Below are 27,272 nucleotides of genomic sequence, written 5' to 3' on the forward strand. Positions count from 1 at the left end.
GACTATGGGGCAAAAGAATCAGTCATAGTTTGTGGTCATGCTAACTTCTCTCATTGAAGTGAATAGACTGCCGCTAGTCTCCTAAAAGGGTGGGACAGTTGTGAAACCCACGTGACGTGAAACCCACCTAAGAAATGACTCTGAGTGTGCCATTTCTGATTGTAATTTAGCAAACATTCTTCCATTGTAGACAAGGTAAGGATATTTACAATATAAGGTTGTCAAAATGACCAATACTTCTATTCGACCACGTGTTTAAAACGATACAATCTCCATTAACTACACATTGGATAGTATTGAAAGTAACAAAGTTTTGAAAACCAATTCGATTTTCATCCCAAATAGGCTGCACAGATGAAACGTGGAAATCAATCAAATGGTCCTCAAACATTACTGCTAACATACAAATGTATTTGCATGTGTTGAGTGACTTTCTCTGCTTTTTCTGTACCAGCACCGTGTGAATGTTATTTAAAAAAAAAAAAAAAAAGAGAAAAGAACTATCCTATTTTGCAGACTTTTTTTTTCTTCAGTATCAAAGTATCAAAGTTTGAATTTCTAGTATTGTCACAACATTATTACAATAAATTCCACAATAACTGATATCTTGATCTACACAGTATGAATTAAACCTCTAGGCATGCCAAATATGCCAATTACTGTTACATTGATCACTGCAATAACCAACTATGAACACTGGGGGGAGCTGCTTCCCTCTAGTCGTCTGAGGCTGTTGAGCACATTGTCATTACAGATGGTGATGGAAGTGGTCTTCAGTAACCAGAAACAGGAAAAGAGACAATGTAAAACGTTTATTCAGTGAAAGCTTGTTAGAATTTTGCTTGAGATTTAGAAGAAAATTAAGGAGCAACATTAGCCAGGATACTGTGGAATTTTATGAGGTAGTGCCACATTGTCACTAATGTTGCATGAGTGCAACAGCAGAACACAGTGCATTGTTTCTAATCCTTTACACAGGGAAGACGAGAAAACCGCTGAAGGTCGTGTGTCCGTTCAGGTTGTCAAACACTCTGCCGTTATCCCACAGTTCCATGTACACCTTATCACCAGCAGCCAACTGCAGAACTGCAGCATTACTGCCGCCGTCTGAGCCGTCAGCTGAAGGGTTTTCATAGGTAGAAATTTGACGGACACCATTTTTCATTAAAATGGCCCCTGTTATGTGAGAGTTGTAGCCATAGGTGCTGAAGCCAAAGTAGTAGAGACCGTTGACTGGTGCTGTGAAGATTCCTGCAACAGAGCCAATAAATGATGTCTTTTCAGAGCCTGGAAACTCAAAATATTGCTGATTAATTCACGGTCTATAAAGATTAACACAATATAGGCTATAGGTGACAATGGCTGGAATGTTGTTAAAAATTGTAAATGATAAATAGGCTTTAGAACACCAGAGGGTCAAACAGTATCAGCAAATTCTTCAACCTCGTTTGATCTTGTTTGAAATGCCAGAAGCGTGAGTGTGTCTGTTTTACAGCCTCAGGACGTTTAAGGCCTTCAGCCATAGAAAAACTGATCGGTCTTCTGTGGCAAACTCTTAGAGATATGTTTATAATAAATAGGACTTATCTCTAACACACACACACACACACACACACACACACACACACACACACACACACACACACACACACACACAATGTGAAAGTGCCCTCTACCTGTATTCGGGTCATAACTGCCAGTGTTTGAGAAGACCCTTTTGAAAACCAGGGTCCTCTCTGTGCAGGGTCCGCTGTAAGTCTCTCTGGAGTTTGCCAAAGAGGCTGAGAACGCAATATGGGGAGCAGCTGTGGACGGACAGTGAGATGGGAAATGTTGATAAGAAGGATGTAATCAAGACAGTGATAAACAGTGAGTGATAAAAGTCATTAAAATACCCTTTAAATCCGAAATTCAGAACCTAGATTGTAGTCTTATTTCAGCACGATCACATAACATCACGCCATTTTTTGCTGTAAAATATTGAACATTGGTAACACAGGAACTTAAATACTGTACTTTGGGTCATCTTACCTTTAGCACTGCTCTGCTTCAGCTTCTTGATCTCCTCCTCTGTGGCGTTCAGTCTCTTTTGCAGGCCTGCACAATTTAACAAAATAATTAGTGACAGAAGTCAAATGCATCACTCCCATGTTTGAGTGGGAATATATGTGGTGATAATCCACCATCATCAATCTTGTACCTTCATTCTCTTTGTTCAGTCTGTCCACTTCGCCTCTCTGTCTCGTCAGCTCGTCCACAGTCATGTTGAGTCTTGCTTCGAGGGCATCAACATCATGCTGCAGTTTGTCCACATACTCCAGTTTGTCCTGAAAGTTCTTTATTAGTTCCACTTTCAGCCACTCGCTGCTCTCCATGTCACCTCTCTGTCCAAACCCTGGCTCCACAAACAGGAGCCCCAGGAGGGTTAGCAGAAGCACAGCCCTGACCTCCATGTCCTCAGCCTTAAATGTGTGGTCTCCTGGAAATTTCCCTCACTTAAATACTTGCTGTCTTCACCCAAAAGGTCCTCAAATGTCTGTGAGTAAGCACCCTCAGGGACCCCACTTCCACTCGTGTCCCGGCAGGCCTGCTTACTCATAAGATGTCAGCAGGAAAAAGAGGAAGGACATTTCTGTACATTTTGTACAACTTAAACATGGCAGTTTACTTCCTCCAGAGGTGACGTCACCTTACTTGTGAGGCAAATGAGGATTTTATGCTAAATTATATTGTTCACTTCAGACGACTTCACCTTCAGAGACCAGGACTAGATTTCTGTAGATTTTATCTCTGTCCTTCAACACAGGCTGACTTTTTGCTCTTGCTGTTTCTCAGTTTGAGTAGGTTTGTGGACAGTGTCGCCCCCCTCAGGCAGTATGATGAACAGCAGGAAGGCAGTGCAGGAACTAAAACTTTGAGGCCAAACTTCAGGTGTGTGCATCATTCATGTCCAACATGTTCAACAACATGCTGTCCCCGCTGAAGACAGAATAAACTCTGTATGTGAGACACATCAGTTCTTTACTGTTTCTAATTTCCGACATGTGACTGTGAATATTGTTTTTCAGCTGGGCTGTTTTTTAAGAGCCGGTGTCGAAATATAACACAGCTAAACTCTAAGTTGATGTGCATCCCTGTGTAATGTGCACAGAGATGCAAAATGATATGCAAAGAGCCAAGAGAGCCATGGCTATTTCCATGGCAGTGTGATTGATGTGACATTCACTATTTTGACTCCATCCAAATTAATTCATTTGCATTATTTGTATAGGCTACAGTTAGTATCAAGCATATTTTTTTCTTCCTAATAACACAAACACATGACTGACAGATACCAGGGTAGCTAACGAACTGATCTTTTCAACTATGAATTTATGTAACATTTCTGGTGTTTTCTCTCTGTTCTCTGGGTTTATTCAGTGGCAATATGGCAAATATGGCAGACGCTGAGAGAAAGTGGCTAAGCTAAAGCTTGCCTTCTTTTCCTAATTTAGGAACATCCGAAAGCCGCTTCATTGCAGCTAGATGACAGATAACTATGGTCATTTGTTGTTTTTATTAATCCTTTGAGTTTCCTATAACATGTTTCCACCCAGCACCCCTAAAGAACAAATGATTATGATTTTGGAGTTTTCTATAAACTGTTAATTGATTTCTCTGATGCTGAATAAACTGTTAAACCATGTTGCTGGCCTCGCTTTCACTTTCTGTCAAGTGGTGCTTCACTTAAGACTAAAACACAGAGACCATCATAATACATGCTCCTATGCATATACTGTGGTACATATATACTTATCTGTTGTGCAATAATGCAAAATACCGTACCTTACCATGCACAATCTTATCTCATCTTTTATCTCTCTTATTTTATTCTACGTCAAAGGGAACAGTGTTGCTGAAGTGACATCTATCAAGAGCAGAGGGCGCACTTGAACCAGCTGTCCTGAGATGTGAACCTGAAGCTTGAAGCTCAAAAAGGCTGTAAAAGAACTGAGTTACATATTCTGATGATGACTCAGAATGACCCTGCAGCCTACAGGCACAATACAAATGTCCCAGTCATCAGTCACAATATGCGACGAAGTAATTTTGAAAGAATGCACAGTGACAACTCTTCAGTCAAGATCAGGTTACCTGTCTGTCTCACTTTCAAGGTGGAACACAATTGCTACCTTTGTTGACAACTTACCTACAGTGGACTTGACGCCAGTGGTGGAATGTAACTAAGTACATTTACTCTGTACGCACTGTATTTGAGTATAAAATCAAGGTACCTGTACTTTACTTGAGTATTTCCATTTTAAGTAACTTGTCTGACAGCTTTAATCACTAGTTACTCGTCAGATTCAAATTTTTCATATGCTTCCTACCCAGTGAAAACCATGTATCTCCAAAGTGTTCCTTCATCAACTGAGAAAATTCTCCTCATTCTTCAGCAAAATAAACTATTTAAAATTCCAAGAAAATGCATCGTCACAAAGCTGAAAACAGGCTGTTTTTCACATGAAAAGCTGAATGTTTAGAAATACGTGGTTCTCACAGGATGACCACGCTACAAACATATGATGATTTTATGGAATTATGATGCATTGCTGTAGATTAAACTACCCAAGAATACACAAAGTAGTTAGTATAATGCAACACTGACGTCAGATAATACTTTGATATATACTTAATTCTTACAGCAGAGGGCAGTGTACGTGGTTTTTGTTGCAACTTGTTCACTAAAAAAACAACGTAAGCTGCATCATCAATGCATCACTTGATTGATGTGGTCTGTCTGCCTTATTAGCTTGTCACGGAGTATCTTTCTAGTCTGCATCCTTGTTCCAACGCAGAACGTTTTTCCATCTCATGTTCCTCATTCTTCAGACCGCCCGAAATATGAAACATGTTGTGCTCATTGGTTTCCTCATTCCTAAAATCCTCTGTGATAACTCACACTGTAACATTTCCATTATCACTACCAAGACCAGACTTTTTTTTTGTTCTGTTTGAGAAAAGTATTGTGTTTCATGTCCATGGCACGCAAAGCGTCCCATTACAGTACGTGCTCTGTGCACAAACTGCATTTTGTACACATCATTTGTATTTCATGGCATGAAATGTATGAATTAATGGTTCTGGCCTTGATTGGTTTAGATAATCACTAAGGGCATTTCACCCTCTGCTTCTAGCAAATCATTTTCAGTGGCCTCCATGAAGCGAATTATTAACTTTTACAACGCCAATTATGATACCACAATATTAGTTCACAGATAATATACTCCTTCCACAGAATTCAGTGACCTTGTCTTCTTGCCAGTGGATATAAAAACATTGTGAACTAGCATTTTATTTTATTCGATTTGATATGCTTCCATTTTATTCTTTACAATCTACTGCTATTGTTTGCTTCTGTTGGAAAAAATAGCTTTAGGCTACATCTGATGCAAGTAGTGCATCGGTATTGTGCATGGTCCTTTTTAGCTAAACAACAAACAAAAGATTGTTTGCTCAGTCAAATGTTGTCAGAAGCAAACGAAAATTAAGTTTTAATCGTGACTGATTATTTCAGAGCACTTGATAACGTAACATGGTACAGGGTATGAACAAGCTATGAAACGTCCTGGCTCTATTGTTTCACAGTTTAGAGGGATCTCACTGTGATAATCATATAAAGAGATATCTGCTTTAAGAGAAAATCACTCACCACCCCCTGCGTCAGTGATTGGTGGACCCTCCCATGTCATCCAATTGTCTGTTGAGGTTGCCTCCAAAGCAATGGAGGAAGCATCACCTGACACCTGAAAACACAATATGAAGTTAATATAATCGAGAACAGCACTAACTTTGTATTTCATAAATGTCCATATTACACTAGATGGCCATCACACCAACACACCACCATGACCGAAATGACTCAAACCTCCTGACCACTACTGCCATTTTCCAATTCCCCACCCAGCAACCCTAAATAACGATTCAAGGGATATTTCTGGAAGAAAATCTTAAAATTTAATGAATATCAAAGAATTTGATGAACACAACACTGCACTATTTTTATTAAACAGATCTTCGGGAGGATGGCCTTCATATTCACCTTGAACATATCAACTAAGTTTGTCTGATGGAGGCTTGCTTGACCAGAAACGGGCATAGTCTTGAGCTCAACTCAGGTTTTTAAAGTGATGAGCTCTGTGAAAAAAAAAGCTTTTTGTCAATTTCTGCAATTCCCCTCATTTTACTGTTGAGTGGATGGAGGAACACCCTCACTCTGACCCTTACAGTACAGACACAAAGCTTGGTTTTGCTTCATTATCTGCATATCAGAGGTTTAAGAGTATACTACACAGGACAGAAGATCGAGGGGATTTATTATCTGTTGTTTCCTGGTTTTTCTGAGTGACAAGCAACATTCCTTAAATGACATGCAAGAAAGCTCTTGCTGCACCCTCTTTGTCATGAGTGGGCTGTCCCATCAAAGATAAAAGGTGCTACTTAGCCAGTTCTTGCACAAAAACTTCAAAGTGAAGAACTTAAAGATCTTATCTTTAAAAATGGTCACCAAGGTTGTTTTCCTTCTTGCTTTATTCGGAGTTGCAGCGTCCGAAATCCCACATAAACGTGAATGTGACCCAGAGCCAAGAGAGGACACACCGACTCTTTGCTCAAATTACGAAAACATTTTACACCTTGATGATATCCAAACAAAACTCGAAGAGAAACAAATGACGCTGGAACAAAGGATTGATGCTGTGGAAGGTAAGACCAGACTGTGCCTTGAGTCTGCAAACCGCAACATTAGTGCACTGGAAGTCTTCGTGGCCAACCTTTCAAGTGCACTACAGGACCTTGAAAGGATGAAGACACAAACTGGGGTGGAAATCAATGACACAAAAACACAGCTGGAGAAATACAAAGTTGACATCGGAAGCCTGAAGAGAGAGGTTCGAGATCTGGTCGAACACAGGGAAAGAGTTGACGGAAACTTCAGCGAGATTGAAAAGAAACTTGATACAACTGAGAGGCAGTTGAGGGAAAAAAAAGCCAAGCTTGAAAATCTGGAGACAGAAACTGAAGCTGCGTTCAGTGACACGCAGAGACTCCTGACTCTATATAAAACTGAACTTTCCCACCTGAACACGACGACCCAGGAGCTTGAAGTCAAAGTTGAAGCCCGACTGGATGCAACGAAGACGCAACTCGAAGCTAAACTGAAGAAAATACAAGAGCGCAATGAAGGTAATTTTAAAATCAGTGTTATCTACACATTCAATGCTCATGCAAGCTTCTTCCAACTGATATTTACTCATAGCAACATTGTTTTCATGAATATCCCGAATCTAATATATTCCTGTGATAATGCTCTAACTATTTTTGATTCAAGCTTTCAGCACAGGACTGAATGCACAAAAAGCTGAAGTTGATGAATTTAAGGAAGAAACTGTCAGAAAATTCTGTAATGTTAGCAAACAGCTCAAAACTCAACAAACTGCAGTGGACCAGCAGAGGGCTGACATTGACACTCTCAAGAGCGACAGTGCAGGTACATGTAAATGCTCTTAAATACCCTTAATGCCCATTTTTAATTGCTTGTACACTGAATATAAAGTGACTGGTCTAATAAGAATTGGGCTGTTTAGGCTCCTGTCTTGCTGCTTACATTTTCTATTTTCTGTTGATAGGAATAAAAAACAGACTGGCATCAACTGAGGTACAACTTATTGAGCAACATAAACTCAAACTGGAGGTGAACAGACTTGCAGCAGAAGGCAAGGGCAGCGAAAGAATATCCAGATGCTACATGTAATTAGTGGTAAATGTAAGACATTTCTAGATGTTAGCTGTAAACTTTACATAACACTTTGTTTGCTGCACTTTCTTCAGTCAATCCTAAGGTGGCCTTTTCTGCAATGATAGCCAAATCACCGCATGTGTTCACTGGACCTGCCAGCACCAGCAGCAATATTCTGATCTTTAACAGAGTCTTAACAAACATTGGCAATGCTTACAACTGTAGCACAGGTATGTTCTATGTATCTAACCTTGATTTATTGCACATTTTACTGAGTATATGCTTGTTAAAGATTTTTGAAAGTATGCTCAATAAATGGTTTACGTATTGCCTTGGTATTTCACTTGATATCTTCTTCCCCATTTATTGAAGGAGTAGTCCAACATTTTGTGTAATGCGCTTATTTAGATGCCACTCTTGTAGCTGTACAGTTCATATGAAGCAACTGCCAGCAGCTGGCTAGCTTAGCTTAGCACAAAGCCAACAAACAAGGGGAAACAGCTCGCCTGACTCTGTCCATAGCTTACAAAATCTGCCTACCTTTACCTCATTAACACATTTGTTGAGGCCTGGCCGGGACGAATAATTTCATGGAGTTTCCCCTGGTTGCTAGCGCACACCACCCCCTGTAAAATGGTGAATTGGTGTTTTTATGCTTCAGTTTTTGTAAACAAATGAAATCTGATGACTTAATTAGTGAGCTTTTGAGGTGTTGAGGGGGGATAATTGTTTCCCCCCGTTGGCAATCTATATGCTATGTTTAGCAAAGCTAACTAGCTGCTAGCTTTAGCCTCATATTTAGCATACAGACATTAGACATCATGTAGCTTTCAGCAAGAAAGTGGATAAGCAGATGTGACAGCAAATCACGTGAAGTCATTCCTGTCATTTTTTTCTCATATTTTTCTCCATTTTTATTGTATTTTATTACCTTTTTACCTGTTTTGTTATGAGTTGCTGGAACTCCAATTTCCCTGAGGGGTCCTCCCGAAAGGATCAATGAAGTTCAATCTAATCTAATCTAATCTAATCTAATCTAATTTTCCTCTTTTGCAGGCATCTTCACTGCACCGCTGAAAGGGGTTTACCACTTCTCATTCATGACTTTTGGCTTCAACAGCCACACTTCAGGAGCCATCCTGGTGAAGAACGGACATTACCAAGTGAGCACCTGGGAATTCACAGGACTTGATTTGAGCGACACCACCAGCACCACAGTAATCCTTGAAATGAATCTCAGTGACACCGTCAACATCATCCTTTGGAAAGGTGGAAAAGTACATACAAGTGTCTTTAGTGGGTTCCTTGTCTTCCCAACATTGTAGGTTTGGGGCCTTCTTCCTTATAAATGAATAAGAATGTATTGTTTTGTATATGATTACAGAAATCTACACTTAAATCCAGCCATAGAGGGTAGAATTAATGCTCTCCCTGAAGGAGACCAGCCATGTTTGGTACATGATTTAGCTGAAACTGAAGCTCATTTTCATGTTTTATCGCTCATTATGTGATTATTTATGGGCTGTACTTGAGGGCAGAATGATTTGTGCTTTAGAAGGAAGCCTTTCTGTGCCACATTTAATCTCTAGATTTTGAAAGAATGCAAAGTCATGTGATCACAATGTAAAGTTATATGTAACAACAATATCTGTCTAACCACTACAAACCATGTTTTTATGTTTTGTTTTGTTTTTTTGGCTGGGTGCTTGTATGTGCATCAGACAAATAAACAACCACCACTACTAATTAGTGTATTAAAACAAAAATGAGCACTAAAACAACACACAGTGTGAATTGTGCAATAGATTTTGTTGAATTGATCATAATATATATTTTCACCTCTTCAAAAAGAATCAAACAGACTAAAAAAAAAAGTGGTGAACCTCGCTCCATCCTCGCTTGTGAACAACTGAGCCTCTCCAGGATGCCCCTTTCATACCCAATCATGATACTATCACCTGTTACCAATGAATCCGTTTACCTGTGGAATGTTACAAACTGGTGTTTTTGGAGCATTCTGCATCTTTCCAAGTCTTTCGTTAAACATTACATATAGTGTCTTTGTATTGTTTTCAATTGAGTATATGTCAAAAAGGACTAGCAAAAGATCACATTCTCTTTTATTTATGTTTTACACAGTGTCACAGCTTGTTTGGAATTGGGGTATATATAGTAACTAGCATTCAGGAGTGTATTTTTGATTCTACTATTCAATATAATTTATTTATTGACACAAAAATACCTGACAATGTGTGTAATTTGTACAACATTTCTGACATTACAACTGACTTTTAGCTGAACCGCATTTGCTAATAATCCATGACATTTTGGCAATAGATACTAATCTTGACTAGTCAGTTCTTAAAGTCTAAAGTGCTGGGGCAATCGCAGCAGACAGGCACGTATGTCAGTCACAGCCCCAGGCAGTTTGCCCATGTTCTCCCATTGTTGTGTGCTTGGATTGAACCGGTGGACCAGACTAGATTCACTGTAATCATCTTGGCAGTATCCTCCCAGTACATAGATTTTTTCTTCTAGGACGACTGAGGCTGCACCCACATGTGGTATAGACAGTGATGCAAAAGCAGTCCAAGAATCAGCAACATTATCATACACTTCACAGGCTAGTTGGTCAGTATAAAACTTCCTCAGGTTACACATACCACCAGCAACGTAAAGATGACCCCGCAGGGGCTCCATGCAATGCTGCGCTCGGTCATGGGCCATGTCTGCCAGATAGGTGGTTCCTCTCTCTGGGTGGTACAGGAACATGGAAACCAGACACTCATACTTACAGTTGAAACCACCAGAGATGAAGATTCCACCATCTGTGACAGTGACAGCATGGCCACTGAGAGCCTGGTCCAGGGGACGGACGAAGCTGAGGAGAATGAAACGAGAGGCATCAGACAGCAATGTAGTTGACACACAAAACAAATCAAACCAAAACAAATCTATATCCCTGAGTTTTCAGTCCAAAATAGAGCACGACATTATGCTAGGCAGTTTGAAAGCCATGAATTTCAACAACTGTCAGAACAACCACTGAGTCATTCTAATGCCAAAACAAAAATCTAAACACATCTCTACTATATAAATAGCATATCAAATATTGGTGGTAACGCTGTCCAAATTAATGGATGATACTGGAATAAGACTGTTTTCTGTATCATTGACAGTGGGGGGGATATGCCAATCAAGAGGAGGGGTTTACAATAAATGGCTGGAAATTAAGTGCCAACTGATAGTAGGAAGACCTCCATCTAGGACTGGCAATTCTAACTAATTAAAAGTAACACAGAGACAATACACATTGCTGATTTGTATCATTTTGGGCATGCTAACACTAGACATCAACACATCTTGCACTAATACTTATGATAGTCTGCTTCACGTGTAACATCACTAATCTTACCTCCAGGAGTCAGTGCATGGGTTATACATCTCCACACTGTCTAGGTTGGTGTTAATCTCCTTATCTCCACCAATGGCATAAAGATGCTCTTCGTATACCGCCACTGAGAAGTTACTTCTAAACTCCTGCATGTCAGCCAGCCTCTTCCAGCTGCTTTGAACAGGGTCATAACTGACATGTGTGAAGACAAAGATAAAGACAAAGATGAATGTGAGTCCATAATGTGCATCTATGTTACAGTGTTATTGAAAGTGAGAAGAGGTATTTGTGCACTGACTTTTACTTACCTGTAGGCAGATTTCATCATGTCATACTTGGTGTAGAAATAACATCCCCCAACCACATACAACCTTCCCACCATTGCTGCTACTCCATGTCTGAACCTTGGCTTGTCTGGCATCTCACCCAACCTCCTCCACTCTATGTCCTTGACTAACCCTGTACCACTGCGTAGGGAGTTTGCAAACCACAGTTCCCTACTTGCTATGTGTTGACCTGTATCTGGGTTCACCTGGTCTCCCCCAACCAGAACCAGGGCATCTTTGGGATGCCGGACCCGGCCCTGATCCTGAGTATTTGTATGGCTGAAACCAAATTCCTTCAGAGCTGAACCATAGAGTTCCACCTCCTTGTTTCCGAAGCACTCCATGCGCAGGTTAATGGCCCTGACCTCCCTGAACTCTCGAAAGGTCATGAGGGGGAACCGGACTCCAGTCATCAACAAGCCAGCCTGACCCAATCTCTCCTCAGGATCAGCTTCAACCCAAGAGGATACAGCTCGAAACACAGCCAACTCTGACGGCACACACAGGCCATCACATTGGAGGATGTCTAGAAGCTTCTCTGCTGGTAGGTCTTGAAACTTTGCTGTGGCTGACACCTCCCAGAAGTTCCTCAGAACAAAGTCATTGGCTTCCTCAAGGAGCTCTGATATCCCATAGGCTTCAGCAAAAGATGCCACATCCAGGCATGAGCTGGCATCGATTTTCTGTCTCATAAAATCAAGGCAAAGTGAGAGGGCAGGCTGGAACTGAAGCTGCAGGGCCATGCAGGTGATTTCGAAAACACAGTCCCAGCTAAGTGGAAGGGTCCCACTGTAGGAGCAACTGATCAGTGCCTCTAACTCAGAAGCTAACAGGAAGGGAAGGGAAACATGGATCTGATTGGATTCCCTCATCCCGCAGGTAAACATGCCACGGAAGAAGGCACTACTTGCTGCCAGGATAACTCTGTGGACTAGAGACAGACAAATGAAGAGTTCAAACTTTGACCACTATCAAGAAAAATCATCAATAAGATACCTAGAGATTACAATCATAGGAATGACATAATGTATACTAACCATGGAATGAAGCCCCATCCACATCCAAAATCACATCACACCCCACTCTGTCTACCCACAGGTGTTTAATGGACTGAAGAGTAATCTTCATCTGGTCTAGAGAAGGAGTTGTTTGCTCTTCCCTTGTATGACTTCCAACTACCTTCATCATCTCCTCTATGTGGCACAGATGCAGTATTCTAGGGACTCCCAGTGCTTGAGCTGCAGCCTTAATCGGGGCTATGCTGTCCTTGTTCAAAGACAATACAGCTCCAGTGTATGCAAACTCCACAATTGCCTGTAGCCCAATGTGGTCAACCTCAGGACCCAGAGACACTGACCTCCTTTGGACTTCCACATCCTTATCATTGTCTGATCGCTCTGCGCTTTCATCTCTCAGTCTCTCTTGGATGAGGGAGCTGACAGCAGCCAGGATAGGAGAGTGTACATGAAAGCTGATCTCATTATCAGTGGTCAGAGTCAGGTCTGTGAGAAGAGATGAATTCCAGAATTCCTTCAGGGTCTTGAACACCTCGTTAGGATACATTTCACTGTGGTACGTGTATACAAGTTCTTCATCCCCAAATGCCTCCTCGCTCATACACTCCCCAATTCCCTCCTGACTAAGACCACTCATCCTGACCTCTAACCCCTCTTTATTACCCTTTCTACTCATCAGCCCCATCCTGGAGTCATTGTAAGCCACAATCCTCCTCAGCTCACGGTTGTCCTGTTCTATTCCTTCTTCTCCGCCTTCTTCAATCACTCTTTTCCGCCTTTCCTTTTCTTTCCTCCATCGTTCTTCCCATTCCAATGGCAGGTATTGCCTGGTAAACTCCATGCCAACAGCTAGGCTTGGCTTTCTCTTTGGACAACAACCTACAGTGTTCTTTCTGAGGTATTAATAATTGCTGTTGACATCCAGCAAAACCTAACACTCTTTTCTTAATGAATTTCACCAATGTTTCTCTCCATGTCAAGCCCCCTGTCTCTCAGACTCAAGTAACTTTCCTTACTGCACAAACAAGCAGCTATTCATAGCTACTAGGTCGGAGAGATTAAGTTTCAGCTGAATTTTGCTGTGCACGTCAATATAATGCTTATCATGGAGGGCAATCAGGGTGAACTTGAATTAGACTTCATTGGAGGGTGCATAAATTGCCAGGAAAACATTTCCCTATAAATATTGTTTATATATTGTTTTTTCCTGAGAACTATGTATTTCAAATGTCTAATGCAGAATTATGAATGATAAATTAACAATACAACAACTCTTGTTCTAGAGTTGTATTTCAAAATGTAAGAAAAAGTAAAAATGAACAAAAAATAAAAAAATAAAAAATGAGGATCTGGTACAAAAGAGTCATTATGCACTTGGTTCCCACCAATGGTTTATCTTGATGGGCTCAACCTAATATTTGCTTAAAGCAAGAACAGAAATGTGTAATAATTTGCATTATCCTTTGGAGGTTCTCTATAATCCAGTTAAAATTTAGTCTGTCCTTTGGATGGAAACCTGGCATGTCAACTCATCCTTGGCATGCACTTTGTTTATCAAGGAAGTAATTGTATTAATTTCCACAATATACTTCAGATATTGGAGGGCACATACAAAGCATTTGTGTACACCCAAATACACACACACACACACACACACACACACACACACACACACACAGACCTTGAATTGCTTTTATCTATATTGATGATTAAATCAAAGATGAGGAAAAGGGTAAAGTTTATTGTTGCTACTACTTATTGCTACTTGGTCTGTCTGCATGCCAGGCTGGAGATGAGGGCCGTTGGACCCAGAACACTGACCTGACGCACGAAGACCTGGCAGAGATGGATGCCATCCAGAATGTAAGCAAAGGGCTGGAAATGCCAACCGCTTTGATGACAAACTCAACAGAAACCCCCCAAAGTACAGTGGTGAAGGAGCTGGGCGGTCTGGAAGAGAGACTTGCAGCTTCTCTGAGAGTCCTGGAGGAAACAAACAAAAAGCTGGAGGCCAGCAAGAGGAAGCTGTCTGCGCTTAACAGCATGGTGAATGAACTAAGCACTGAATATCATGGTAATAAAATTTACTATACTAAACAATGATTATGCAGAGGAGCCATAGTCTGAATAATTATATTGTCTATAATCACGTTTCTATTCTCAGGACAGCGTCGGGTTGCATTTTCCGTTGCATTACCTGTAGAGGGCACCATTGCTGCTACAAATGTTCTTTACCCTCTGGTGTACAGACATGTCATAACTAACATTGGAGGACATTACAACACATACACAGGTCAGTATTTCAGAATAACCTTTTCTAACCTTTCCCACTTATCACAAACACACAACCCATGAAAGTACTTTGTGGTAGGTTGTTGGTTATTTAAATTTTTTTTTTTTTTTTTTTTTAAATCATACCTCTTTTTCTGTTGCTGTATCCTTTATAAAATGTTTTGTTTTGTACTGACTTATTTATTGCTATTGCTTGACGCAGGTTATTTTATGGCACCAGTGCAAGGACTCTATTACTTCACCTTCAATTCCTTCTGCTGGCAAGCAAGTAGCGGAACCTGTGGTGGAAGTTTGTACAAAAATGGAAAATGGAAACCGGATAGTGTCATGGTATGGTTATAGTCAAAATCACCCCTTCTCTGGATCTAACAGCGCTATCTTACATCTCCAAGTTAGAGACCATGTCAACATTGGTCTTTGGCCTGATCGGAGGATCAGTGATAATTCAAATAAGTACTCCTCTTTCAGTGGATTTTTGCTTTTCCCCATGTGAAGTGTATGAAAATATTATGATTTCAAACAGATGAAACTTTCATTTCATTTGTCAAAGCTTACAAAGATTTCAATAGTGATTATGTATGTATATATATATATATATATATATATTTTTTTTTTTTTACAAATGGAGATATGTCATATTGAAATCTGTGTTTATGATGATTCATTAGCAGTGATTACTGACATTTTCTTGAAATAAAAATATACCAAAGAAATCATAATCTCATTTACAACTCACCATTTCATTACAGCTCTTTTATTTACATTGTTCCCTCCACAATTGTCAATAAAGTTGTATCAACTGTCTTGTGATACTGACGCTTGCCTAATCTATTTTTCCTGGGCATGAATATGATGCAAATGATTGACACCTTCACAAAAACACAGACTGCTCCAGCATTCTCTTGCACCATTCAAAGTCCAAAATATCTTCACTTTAGATCACTGTTACAAAATCTTCATTTTAAAGTCAAAGAAATTCATTTTTTTAATTAGAAACTCACTTAAACTTGACATATTATTGGTGGAATCTAGTATCATAATTGCACTTCTCAAATAAAGTGCGACCATGTTTAATAGACCAATTGGTGCGGCTGGTTTCACCGCTGGTTGTTTAATGTGAGAATAAGGGAATTGATGCTTATTCTACTTTTCAATCCGTTGGTAAAATTTGAATATCCATATGTCAGCCATATATGTAATATTTTACATAATGTGGAATCTGTAACCATTTCAAACTACATTAACTGAATGAATAATGGCCAAAACAGAAACAGATATTACAGTCTGTATACTGAAATCACACAGCTAAACATATGAACTTATAATGAAAAATATCTTGCTGTATCATGGCCTTTGTGCTTGACATCAAACAACAAAATAAACACTTCCATGTTTAGGACTCTATTAATCAATAAGATAAAATGTATGAAATATATGAAAATAACCCTTAAAGAACAACCGTTGCCAAATTCAAAGTATGACCGCTTATTAGGAGTTAACACAACATTTTACTGTATGCCACCTACTGCTTTCAACTTCAGAAGATATCTGAAGATATTTCAACAGGTTAACTCATTTCAAGGAGTGTTTCTACGGTGCAGCTTTGTCCTTCAAAACAAGGCTAATCAATACAGTTAGAATTCATTACATGCCTTGATCAAAATCTTTTCATTTTGTCACCACATCTGGTTGTTTCGTTATACTATAAACTGATTCTATGTTGCTGAGAAATGAACACTGCTCAAAATTAAAGAATACATATAAAACATTAACTGTAAGCAGAAACTTATGGCACATTCTAAGGTATCAGGATTAAACAAGTGACTTTTCTGTTTTCCTCAGCTGAAGGTGATGAGGTACTCTGGGTAGGCCTGGTCATCATGGAAGACGACAAACATGTGGGGCGTCTGCTGATTGTCCACCACGCTGTCGAAGCAGTCAGTGGGGTCCGAGCCTCGAGGCGGGGCGGCTTTCATGGAGGACTTACCGACGGTGTAACGGCCGGTCAGGACACGAGCGACATACAGCCGCCTCAGGCCTGACGCGTCTGCCGGGGAATATCCACGAGCTGAATATTCTGCACTGACTGCGAAGTAAACCCCCTTCCCATAAACAGCAGCTGTGATAGAATTACATAAGAAAAGACAGGTCAGCTTAACGGGACTGTTCAAGGTTCAAGATAGACAGTACTTTCATGAAGCTGCAGTCAGGAGCCAGTTAGCTTAGCTTAGCACGTCCAGCACGAATACATCAGTTTTCGTTCGGATAAAACAAATAAACACTTCCATGTTTAGGAGAAAGCTTTACAGGTGCTGGTATGTATATTTTGTTACCTTTGGACAGATCCAGGTTAGCTGTGCTAGCCTCATTTTCTGTCTTTTACGTTCCACTAGAAGCTTCATATATATCACACAAATCATCAAATCAAACAGAACATTCCTCACCGTGTGTTCCTGCGAAGCTCCTGTCAAATCTGTCCCTTTCAATACAGTTGCATGATTCTGCTGATGTGCCATGGTAGAGATGCTTCTCCCCAAGGTCTGCTGCACCGTTCTTGGCAAGTATACGCTGCCTACACACAGCGAAGGCGTGCCACAGGTAGAAGTTTTGCACACGCTCAATCTGAGACCAGAAAACAATCAGTTAATTACTCATTCTGTACTGTAGGCATTCAAGCATTAAAAACCGACAATGAGACTATGAGAGATGTGTTTGTGTTCGCATACTCACTTTGACAATGTTGTATTTAGCCGTTTTGAGGAAACCCTGAGCTACGACCTGGTACTCTGGTGAGTTCGGATGCAGCTCGACCTTTTTAAAGACTTCTCCTTGCATAGGTTCCCACTCTGTTGGCAACTCTAAGGCTAAAGAAGAAGTAGAAGGTTTTAACATAACTTGCTAACTGCAAAGTAAAAAATGGAAACTACAAAATGTGACATACTTGTTCCTATCTCGTTCCTTTTTACTTTGTATTTCATGCCTGTCTGCCAATTTGTGGCTTCGTTCGCCTTCAGGTTTACTTTCACTACCGTGCCGTCTGGTGCCGTGATCTCTGCGGACACTTGTCTCCTCATGTGAGCCTCCTCCAGCAGGTAGTTGTCATGCAGGCTCACCTCGTGCCAGGCTCCATTTACTTCCTGAATCAACCACTCGACACTAAACGCCAACATTGCTTCTTCTTTATCTTGGAGGTCTCTACAAAGTGATTTTTGTATCGCTCTGTTCACAAGCTCAATGACGCTCAAAACATCCTCTTTTAGGCCTTTCAGCACATAGACGTCTCCTGCTGACGCCGACTGGTCTCTGACTCTGTTTCCTGCTCTGTTGACATTCACACCTTCAGAACTTTGACGTCTCCTGTACTCCACGCTTATTTCTAAGACTTTGACTTTTGCCTGCACTGCCTCCAGCTCCATGACATCAAGCCTGGAAAAACTATGCTCATCCACCTCTCTCTCTACCAGCTGCTTCTGCAGGATCCCCTCCAAGTCTCTCTTGACTGTCCTGCTGGAGTCTGGTCTGCAACCAATCACACTTATCACAGCTGGCAGTGGCTTTGCAAAGATGAAGGTTTTGTCTTCAGGTGCTGAGGTTGTGGAGGTCCTTGAGCACTTGTCTTGCCACTTCTTGAGCTTTTGTTTAGCTTTTTCTAAAAGAAAAGGAAAAAAGAACACAGAGATAATAACGAACACTCTTTCTGTTGAGTGTATCATCATGGAAATGGGACTCAAGGCTTCCATCAAGGACAAATTCCAATACCTTTGATGATCACGTACTTTGTCATTACCGCTAATTTGTAAATACTAGCATGCTAACAGGCTGAACTAAGATGAGGAATATTGCTTGTTATTGTTGCCATTTAAATGAAACTTACCTCTCAGGTTGAGGTGGCGAGTGACTGTTAGTCCAAAGCGGTTCTCCAGCTCTGATCTGCAGAAACAGATCCCAGGACAAGAAATTTAACATGGTTGCAGCACCAATGTACATGCACAAAGCAAGATTCAAAGCTGACCTGAAAGCCTGGAAGACCGCTTGCTGCAGGATGACAATGCGGATGAGCGCGAGGGACTTTGGTTTCAAGTCGTTAATAGCTGAGGCCATCCCATCCAGCATGGCTTTGCAAGCTGTGGTAAAGTCCATACCACCCGCACCTGATGGGATATAAAAACAGATCGTGAATCCACATGGATATGCCACCAATGTTGCCATTTACATTAGTGCAGTGACTGGTTGTCACTTGGAGTACTACTAAAGGCCAACAGAAATCAATCTATAGATTTATAGATTTATTACTAGTTTCTACCTGAACAAGCTGTTTTACTTTTACTTCATCTCATGTCTTAATATATATGTTTACATGCGATTTTTAACTAAACTAGAGATAAACATGATATTTTTACTACACTTTAGTGATTAAGACAAATTTGGTGTTGACCATAATGCACATAAACACTCACACACACACACACACACACACACACACACACACACACACACACACACACACACACACACGCATATCCGTATACACCCAGTACAAACCAGTATTGATAGCTGGGAAGGCCGTCGAGTGGTAGCCTTTGCTCTCACACCTCTTCAGTATCTTTTTGCAATTTTTCCGAATCACGTGAGGTTCACTCTTAAAACTGGCATGAATGATTTCCCTACAGCCAAGCATCCCGGGTCCTGTGGTGCACATGAAGTCTGCTGGAATTCCCACTGACACGAAACACAAAAGCAAATATGACACATCATTATGGATTTGTTTTTAAGATGCTGGGTGGTGAAAATGTGTGAAGAAGAGAATTTGACAAAAGTCAAGCTTTCATCCAAATGTAGCACAAATTTCAACCAAATGATTAGAAAACGTGTAACAGGAAAGGCGAATCAATATATTTTTACACCATTTTTCAGTCTATTCTCAAGGCCTACCTTTTGCTAAATCTGCTTGGACAGCAGCCCCAGCTGCAGTCAGAATGGCTTTGGACACATCTGTGGGGTTTGTGAATACACAGTTACTGTTGGCTCTAACTGAGGTGAATATAATGTATCCATCAATCAATCATACCGGACTGGTTGTTGGAGAAATCAGTTGTGTTGATAATGGCATCAGTACTCTCATTAGTGATGTCACCACGGACCATCTGAAGCTTGACTCCACCCAGCATGGCTGTGACCTCATCATCAGTTACTGAGACACGGCGGTAAAAGGAAGCTAAAGTCATGCCAGTAAGAAAAGAAGGTATATTCATGGTTTAATATTTTCAATTGAATCTGCATTGATATTTTTAGATTTTATTTACAAAAAGAAAATGAAAATCACAGATCACAAACTTTTTTTAGCCTCATTTAGCTTCTTGTTTTGATTTTAAACGTAGATTTATTGTATGAACCTCACCACTCAAATCAGCCCGATTTCTAGCAGCAGAGGGGGGTTACTTTTAGAAAACAACCTCTGTACACTACCAGCCCAGCAGCTGAGCATCAAACAAGTTAGGACCCAGTTGATGATGATGATCTGTACCTGCTCAAAATTTAAGAAACTAACAGTTTGCTAGCATGTTAGCTATAAAGTTAAATGTGGTAACCTTGGTCTGGGTTTGCATCGTTCGTGAATCCTCTGAGATGCAAAATTTCCTGCGCAGACTGGAAGGCCTGTAAGAACAAAATGAAGGATTTAATTCCAGTTCCACATGCAGAACAAAAAACAATGTGTTCTGGCTGTCATTTGAGCTTGTTTTAGAAAAAGAAAATATATTTTTGTGGGAAAATACCAGCATTTCTTTAGGATGCAGTCAATTTTTTACTCCCATTGTTGTTGGAAGGCAGTGCTGCTACATTTTCTTTACCTTGCAAGATTCTTTGTCATTGGGGTGGATGACAATACGGACCAGGAAAGATATCCTGTTGGACTGGTCCTGTTCAAATACTTGGACTTCCTCAAGCATAACCTTGGAAACCACACTGTGAGGAAAACACAAGACAGTCCCGGTCCCAAGCACAGGGAGAACAACTGAACTATAGCCTCTGATCTTACAGGAAATCAGCATCTTCCTGATGCCCTGTCTCAGAACCTGGAAGATTCAAGGATTTTCAAGGTTACTACATCTCTTAGTTTTTAAGAGAGTATGAAACACAAAACACATTACACAGTACACCAAAACATTTCACCTGGACTGCAGTTCCATGCTCGCTATTATCCCAGGGAACGAGGTTGATGAAGTACACTCCTCTGCATTGAAGGGCAGGCAAGCCCTCCACCAGGACTGTGTCACCAGGCAGTGTTGCACCTCCTGCTACCTTATGAAATTTGGCAGTCAGCTCAGGTCCAACCACATTGGACAAAGCGTTTCCAACACGGGTAGAAAGAGGATTATGGCCAGCCATAGGAGATACCAGGCCATCCGCCTTGGAGAATACAACAATCCAATTTCATCTCAGTTAACACTCAATTTACATTAATGCAGTTTCAAAATTTCAGCAAAGTTTCTCACCTGCTGGGTCTCGATGGTTCCCTGAATGATCTCTACATGGACGCCATCTCCAGGAGCCCCAGCAGTGGCTCCTCCTGCAGTGTCTTGGCCAGCAACACCCATCTGGAACCCCAAATCATTTGTAGTGATCCCTTGGAGAAGTCGATCACATGCTTCCTGAATGGCCTTCACCACCTCTGCTCTGTTATCAATCAGGATGATTCTGCTCAGACTTCGCCCTCCCTGACTACCAAACTTCTTAACAGCAGTTACAATAGCCTCAGAGCACACAGTGACAGGAACGCCAAATACACCTGAGCTGATACAGGGCATGGCTATGGACGCAAACTCCATAATTTCTGCTAAATCCAGAGCAGATTGGGTAGTTTTTTCCACTAACATCCTTTCCTTTCCACCTACTTTCCCACTTACAGGCCCAACAGCATGCAGCAGTTTCTTGCATTTTAAATTCCCCCCTGTGGTTACTACCACATCACCTACAGGAATTCGTCCAGTCTGCTTTACTAGAGCGCTGCTCTCCTTCTGCACCTGAGGACCACCTGCTTTACTCAGTGCGGCAGCAACACCTCCACAGTGGTCCAGATCTTCATTGGCAGCATTCACCAGGGCATCGGCATCCTGTTTGGTGATGTCACCCTGACACACCAGCACCTGGAGTCCATCACGAAGGCTGTAGCTAGCAACGGTCAAGCCTTCTTTACTCAAACTTGCCAAATTCGGTCTGGTAGTGTGGGGTTGCTCTTGAAGCTGTACGAGACATTTCTGAGAACGAGCAACACGTAAAAGGTTATCTCTTCCAAGGGGACTATTGAAATACCTTACAGCTCCTGGCAGGTCAACAGTAACTCTGTCCTGAACAAGGGAGTTCAGAAATGGACTCAGTGTGTTCTTGACCTCAGTCACTTTGCTGGATGGACCTTTCAGCACCACCATGGGCGTAGAGGAAGATGTTAATGGATGGAAGGTAACTCCTGAATGGTCAAATTTATGCAGCTGCTGAAGTTCTGGTAAGAGTTGTACTAACTCTGGGAAAGGCAAAATGACTTTGCCTTCTATGGTTGATTGGTCCAAAATGAACTGTGTGACAGCTTCACTCAGCTCCTCAACTTCTTTTATGTGGCCCAGTAAGCACACCATGCCACCTGAGCCTAACACGGCCTGAGCCCTATATTGCCCTTGGTTTAGCTCATCTGTCTTTGACATGAGCATTTCCCGAAGCTTGGAGGATGCAGCAGCGCAGTTAGGAACATCAATCTTGACTTCCTTGAATTCTCCTTGCAGTTTTTTTTCAGTGTCATCCAGTTCATCAGGAGAGAGGCTGAACAAATGTAACTCTGTGTCTCGTAACTCTATTTCCACCTTGTCACTGACCCCTAAAAAGGCACCAAGTACAGCTGCACATCCATAAGCCTTCTTTAGGAAGGCCAAAAAATGTGGGCTCATGTCAGAAACTTTTCTTTGGAACACTAAATTCTCCTTATCAGAGATCCAATCTCCAGCCTTACGAATCTCCTCCACAGAGCCTTCTAAAACTAACTGACCTGCATCTCTTTGTGTCACCTTCACTCCTGGAAAACCTCCCCTGAAACTGTGCTCTATCTCTTTCCAGAGGAGACGCAGTTTAGCTTTGCCCAGTCGACGAGTAGTGGTTTGCTTCTCACTTAAACGCGACCCTCGTTTAAGATGTGAGTCCTCTACTTCCTTCATCCTGGCTCTCACCTGAGAACATTCCCCAACCACAACAGCCATCCCAACCTCGCTGTACACCTTCACCTCATCTGTGGTCTGATGAGAGCTGCCGGACTGAAGCAAAGCTTTAATTCTGTGATGTTCAACTTCATAGTGGCACATGTAGCCCTCAAAAAGTTTGTCTACCTCGGCTTTCCAGTTTTGAACTTCTACAGCACCAGGTTGAGCTAAACTCCGGACTAAAATCCTTCTCTCCTCTGGGTAAAGTTGGGCAGAGCAGGACATGGAAGCGAGTTTTATCTTAAGTTCGTTCTCAGCCTTCGGGCAATCCTTTAAGTAACAAAGGAGGTAAGAATCAAGATGTAGCTCATATTCTTCACCACTTGGTGGAGGTGTTGAGGCAGGAATGGACTGCTGTCCTTGCTGTTGGAAAGATGTACATTATATTAATTTTGATTTTCAGTACATGTCAACAGTTTTAAAGGGTTATTAATATGCAATCTAAAGAAAAAGTGTTACAGAATATTGACATCTTTGCTCTAAGAGCTACAATGAACACTGGTGAATAGTCAGTGTTGCTTTTACTCTCTATAACTTTATCAGTTCATTTAAATCATTGTTTCTATTTCTTGCATTGATTTTAAAAATTCTGAATGTTTGACTTGACTCAACAATAAATTAGACACATACCCTAAAGCATTTCTACACAAAATAATTTTTAAATGTTCCTATCAACCTGATAATAATAAGGAAACTGTTGTTTTTAGAACCAAGTGAAATAACAGGATAATTGAATTATTATTATTATTTCCCTTTCAAGTGTTACATGCAACATTTACTAAAAGATGAGAAACTACTTTGGAAGACCTTGACCTGTGATGAAGTTACGTCCACCTTTGGGATAACTGACTTGCTAGTAGGTTCTGGGCTGCCTCGCACAGTCAGCACCAGAGGACCACCTGCAAACTCCAACACATGCTCAGATCTCTGCAGGACCCTTTGCTGGACTGAGACAGAAAAGGGGACATTATTTATTGGGTTTTTGTCTTTTGGCACTAGTTTTCAGTTTTGTTGCCCCTTCATCCTTCATCCTCCACCCCTTTGACTGCCTCTGTGGTTATTAAATGAAATCAGGAGTGTAAAATGTTGAATCCAGAAAAAACATCTGTAACTGTGTCTATCATCAGTAGCCTTACTGCAGATGTAAGCAAACTGTATTTTACTTTAGTGTTTAAAATTATATCTGTGCAAAGGAATGTTAGTGTGCATCTGCTGTGATATAATTCAGAGAATGTCAATCTCTGGTGTGAACTAAATACTGAAGCCCAATACGACAAGAGACGCGAATATTGCAGGAGATGTAAAAGAAGAACAGAGATGCACGAGAACTGCAAAGCGACATAATGCAAATTCAAAGAGATGCAAGAGACAGACATGACCACAACAGATAAGACACAACAACGAGGAAGAGATCCAAAGATAAGCAAAAGGAGACAAAATAACATGACAACAAAGACATAAAACAACTACACTAACATGCAAAGGGCCAAATGACGACAAAGAGTGACTTGTCTGTAACAAGGATGGGGGTCTTTTACCCATTGTGTGCAGTGATGTGCAAATTTGACTTCCAACTAAACAAACATGGTAAGCTTCGCGGTGCAGTGATTAGCTGGAGTGAAAGGTGGATTTCTTCTGCTTTGTGAAATTTCTCACAATAGCAGAAGTGGTGGAGTTTAAAGACATACTGTCCAGTGGTTATGACATGCCTCTGTTACTGTAGAGAAAGAAAGGGGGTTGTACGGAACAGAACTGTGTTGTTAAGGATTTGCAAGCTGATTAAACTTGAGAGGATGTATGACACAAACAGTGTGTCAGTGAAAGTGAAAGTACAACATATTCTTCTGGATAAGCTTTCCAGTTTAAAATCTGCATGTGAAAAAGTTGCATCGGCAGTCAGTCAGTCTGGATGTGGGTGTGTAAGCACCAAATTGCTCTTATTCATCAAAAGAAATCGTGGAATTAAATCAAACTGGTTGCAGTGCAGGAATACTTTCACTTCCACTTTCGCCAACGCATTTTAACACATAATTCAACGAATCAACCAGACTAGGACGCAGTTCAGCTGATACACATGAAGAATCACTTGTCTTACCATCTTGGTCTTTAAAAGAAATCCTGTAAATGTTATCTTTTATGTTTGTGACCGAGCCGCACTCCCCTCCTCCGGACTTGCGGCGAATATGGAAGTAGTTTTCTATCCTCTTCCTCTGCTCTCCGTCCAAACTGGGCCACTCGAAGAAAATAGGATACTGGTACAAAGCCTCCATAGTTTAAACCCTCCACACAATCAATGCTGAGACACAGACTGCGGTCCACCTGAGCGGACCGGTCCGTGCAGCAGCGCTGTCAGGTGCAGGCTCAGGTGCGCCCTCTAGGGTTCATAGAGCGTCACTAACGAAAACGTGATTTCCAGGAAACACGAGCCTCCCTCCTTCCCACTGATGGTTAAACTCAATAAAAACTGATAATCAGAGCTTCTTTATCAGTGGTGGGAAGTTAAAATAGTTACATTTACTTAAACGCTGTTCTGAAGTACAATTTCAAGGCAGTTTTGACTCGAGTATTTCCATTTTCATCATTTCATTCAGGTTTGATCGATCTGAGCAGCTGTGAAGGACGCAAAACGTAGGCATTCAGAGTGTGTGTTCTAGTGTTTGCTATGCAGAGAAAGTACCCAGCACACTTCTATCACTGAGTCAAACCCTCCTCTTAATTACGACAGGGCTCTGTCTTCACTTACTTGGTCATTTTATGCTTTTTGAATCCAGATTAAGCCATGTACTTCAGATCATATAGTCTTAGAAAGGACATCACTACCTTCTTTAAGATTGGACAGCCTTATTTGGATTACACAATATAACGGAGCCAGTTAGATGAAACTGGTTCCAAAAACAGCGCCACTCCATGGTTCAGCAGTTTATTCAGAAATAAAGGAATCAATGAATGAGGCTGTCACAGAAACATGATCTCACCATCACCAGATCGTAGCTAAACAGTTAAGATAAAAACACTCAAATTTGTCGCAATTGCCACACATGAATTAAAATTTGATGAATAAAAGATCTGCACTTTATGAGAAAAATACGACAACACATTGCCTCAAATTGAATAAACCCAGAGAATAGTCGTAATGTAAACTTAAACCTTAGAGCAGATGAAATTAAACTTCTTCATATCACTCTTTTTGAACCACTTATGTTCCCCTCCTCTGGCCATGGCTCCAGAAAAGTCACAGTTTTCACTCTCTTCACCTGAATCCCAGTTCCTATAGCCGACAACCTCGTCACTGACCCAGAACCAGAAGTCCAGAGTGCAGGTGTAGCGCAGGCCCAGCCAGACGAAGGCAGACGAGGCCCTCTCTGCTCGCTCTTGGACCCATCTCTGCTCCTTAAGGTTGGTGATGGAGACCAGGTCATTGTAGTTCTCTCTGCAGTGATTCAAGGCCTCCTCCCAGGTCTTGTTTTCTTTGATCAGGATCATTTTATCTGTCGTGGATCACATTAAAACCAACACCAAACAGAATCCAGGTGTGAAATCTGTGTTTAGAAATATGTTCACCACTGAAATAAATTCAATAAAAAATGCATCACTGAAAAGTAGAAATGGTGTAAATTCAGCTCCTCTGATTCCAGTGCTGCTCCTACAGGAGAAAACAGCTGAGGCAGACCTTTGTAAAACTCACCTTCATAGCAGAAGAAGGGCTTTCTTTCACCACAATCACCAGAGCTCCATTTTCCAGATCTGTCCGACACAGTCATTGCACATTTCCTGATTTCATCCTCTTTAAATAACTGCAGATCCCAGTTTCTGAAAGAGAAATTGCTCCCATCTGACCACTTCCAGGTGTCTCTGAACAGGCCGATCCACACGAATCTGCTGTTTCTCTTCTCGTTCTTGAATTCATCGTTTTCTAACTGCCGTCCGCTGACCAGGTCGGTGTGATGCTCCCTGCAGTAGTTCTGGGCCTGAGGCCACGTCATGCTCATGTTGATAAAATGGAATTTCTCATTTGATTCCTTACTTTCTGTGGAGCAAACAGAAAAACTTTCATCACCGTGTATGTTTTGAGGAAATACACATCCTATCAAGTCATTGAGTCTCATAAAATACTTCTTTTTTTTACCAATTACAGGTAAACCACTGAATGATTTCTGGATTCTAGTGCAGCTCAGAAACTGGCAGAGTAATCACATAATGTGATGTAGAAGTTAGATTAATGGT

The 27,272-nt window shown here is 41.1% G+C and overlaps 4 protein-coding genes across 4 annotated transcripts; 1 reads left to right on the top strand and 3 right to left on the bottom strand.

The window, feature by feature from the left end:
* Positions 1-875: 875 nt before the first annotated feature.
* Positions 876-2,595, bottom strand: LOC139351383 (cerebellin-4-like). Its single transcript, XM_070993256.1, has 4 exons — positions 2,201-2,595; positions 2,032-2,097; positions 1,677-1,805; positions 876-1,251 (listed from the first exon to the last, which is right to left on the bottom strand). Exons 1-4 carry the CDS (start codon positions 2,451-2,453, stop codon positions 971-973), a joined length of 729 nt encoding a protein of 242 aa, XP_070849357.1. The 5' UTR covers positions 2,454-2,595; the 3' UTR covers positions 876-970.
* A 3,944-nt stretch (positions 2,596-6,539) lies between these two features.
* On the top strand, positions 6,540-9,102 carry LOC139351768 (tropomyosin-like). Its single transcript, XM_070993774.1, has 5 exons — positions 6,540-7,224; positions 7,370-7,528; positions 7,668-7,754; positions 7,870-8,007; positions 8,834-9,102. Exons 1-5 carry the CDS (start codon positions 6,540-6,542, stop codon positions 9,100-9,102), a joined length of 1,338 nt encoding a protein of 445 aa, XP_070849875.1.
* A 1,036-nt stretch (positions 9,103-10,138) lies between these two features.
* Positions 10,139-13,354, bottom strand: LOC139351359 (kelch-like protein 33). Its single transcript, XM_070993212.1, has 4 exons — positions 12,535-13,354; positions 11,480-12,428; positions 11,193-11,363; positions 10,139-10,658 (listed from the first exon to the last, which is right to left on the bottom strand). The coding sequence occupies exons 1-4, from the start codon at positions 13,352-13,354 to the stop codon at positions 10,139-10,141; spliced, it is 2,460 nt and encodes an 819-aa protein (XP_070849313.1).
* Positions 13,355-15,544: 2,190 nt separating this feature from the next.
* Positions 15,545-25,406, bottom strand: LOC139351353 (protein mono-ADP-ribosyltransferase PARP14-like). Its single transcript, XM_070993201.1, has 15 exons — positions 25,144-25,406; positions 23,862-23,995; positions 21,300-23,411; positions 20,977-21,213; positions 20,655-20,879; positions 20,394-20,460; positions 19,874-20,020; positions 19,738-19,797; positions 19,348-19,524; positions 18,818-18,956; positions 18,680-18,735; positions 17,747-18,454; positions 17,536-17,669; positions 17,250-17,427; positions 15,545-16,924 (listed from the first exon to the last, which is right to left on the bottom strand). Exons 1-15 carry the CDS (start codon positions 25,316-25,318, stop codon positions 16,644-16,646), a joined length of 4,830 nt encoding a protein of 1,609 aa, XP_070849302.1. The 5' UTR covers positions 25,319-25,406; the 3' UTR covers positions 15,545-16,643.
* Positions 25,407-27,272: the final 1,866 nt, after the last annotated feature.

The sequence above is a fragment of the Chaetodon trifascialis genome, chromosome 23 (genome assembly GCF_039877785.1).
Source record: "Chaetodon trifascialis isolate fChaTrf1 chromosome 23, fChaTrf1.hap1, whole genome shotgun sequence".
In the NCBI taxonomy this organism is placed as follows: Eukaryota; Metazoa; Chordata; class Actinopteri; order Chaetodontiformes; family Chaetodontidae; genus Chaetodon; species Chaetodon trifascialis.

Excerpts from the sequence above, each read along its gene's own strand:
- LOC139351353 (XM_070993201.1), bottom strand. The coding sequence starts at position 25,318 with ATGGAGGCTTTGTACCAGTATCCTATTTTCTTCGAGTGGCCCAGTTTG. Across the intron at positions 21,214-21,299 it reads GAACCATCGAGACCCAGCAG|GCGGATGGCCTGGTATCTCC; the intron begins GTGAGAAACTTT and ends GTATTCTCCAAG. Across the intron at positions 19,525-19,737 it reads CCAAGCAGATTTAGCAAAAG|TGGGAATTCCAGCAGACTTC; the intron begins GTAGGCCTTGAG and ends GTTTCGTGTCAG.
- LOC139351383 (XM_070993256.1), bottom strand. The coding sequence starts at position 2,453 with ATGGAGGTCAGGGCTGTGCTTCTGCTAACCCTCCTGGGGCTCCTGTTT. Across the intron at positions 1,806-2,031 it reads GAAGCAGAGCAGTGCTAAAG|CTGCTCCCCATATTGCGTTC; the intron begins GTAAGATGACCC and ends GTCCGTCCACAG. Across the intron at positions 1,252-1,676 it reads CAGTTATGACCCGAATACAG|GAATCTTCACAGCACCAGTC; the intron begins GTAGAGGGCACT and ends GCTCTGTTGCAG.
- LOC139351768 (XM_070993774.1), top strand. The coding sequence starts at position 6,540 with ATGGTCACCAAGGTTGTTTTCCTTCTTGCTTTATTCGGAGTTGCAGCG. Across the intron at positions 7,225-7,369 it reads AATACAAGAGCGCAATGAAG|CTTTCAGCACAGGACTGAAT; the intron begins GTAATTTTAAAA and ends TTTTGATTCAAG. Across the intron at positions 8,008-8,833 it reads TGCTTACAACTGTAGCACAG|GCATCTTCACTGCACCGCTG; the intron begins GTATGTTCTATG and ends CCTCTTTTGCAG.
- LOC139351359 (XM_070993212.1), bottom strand. The coding sequence starts at position 13,354 with ATGGAGTTTACCAGGCAATACCTGCCATTGGAATGGGAAGAACGATGG. Across the intron at positions 12,429-12,534 it reads GGATGGGGCTTCATTCCATG|TCCACAGAGTTATCCTGGCA; the intron begins GTTAGTATACAT and ends GTCTGTCTCTAG. Across the intron at positions 11,364-11,479 it reads ATGATGAAATCTGCCTACAG|TTATGACCCTGTTCAAAGCA; the intron begins GTAAGTAAAAGT and ends CACACATGTCAG.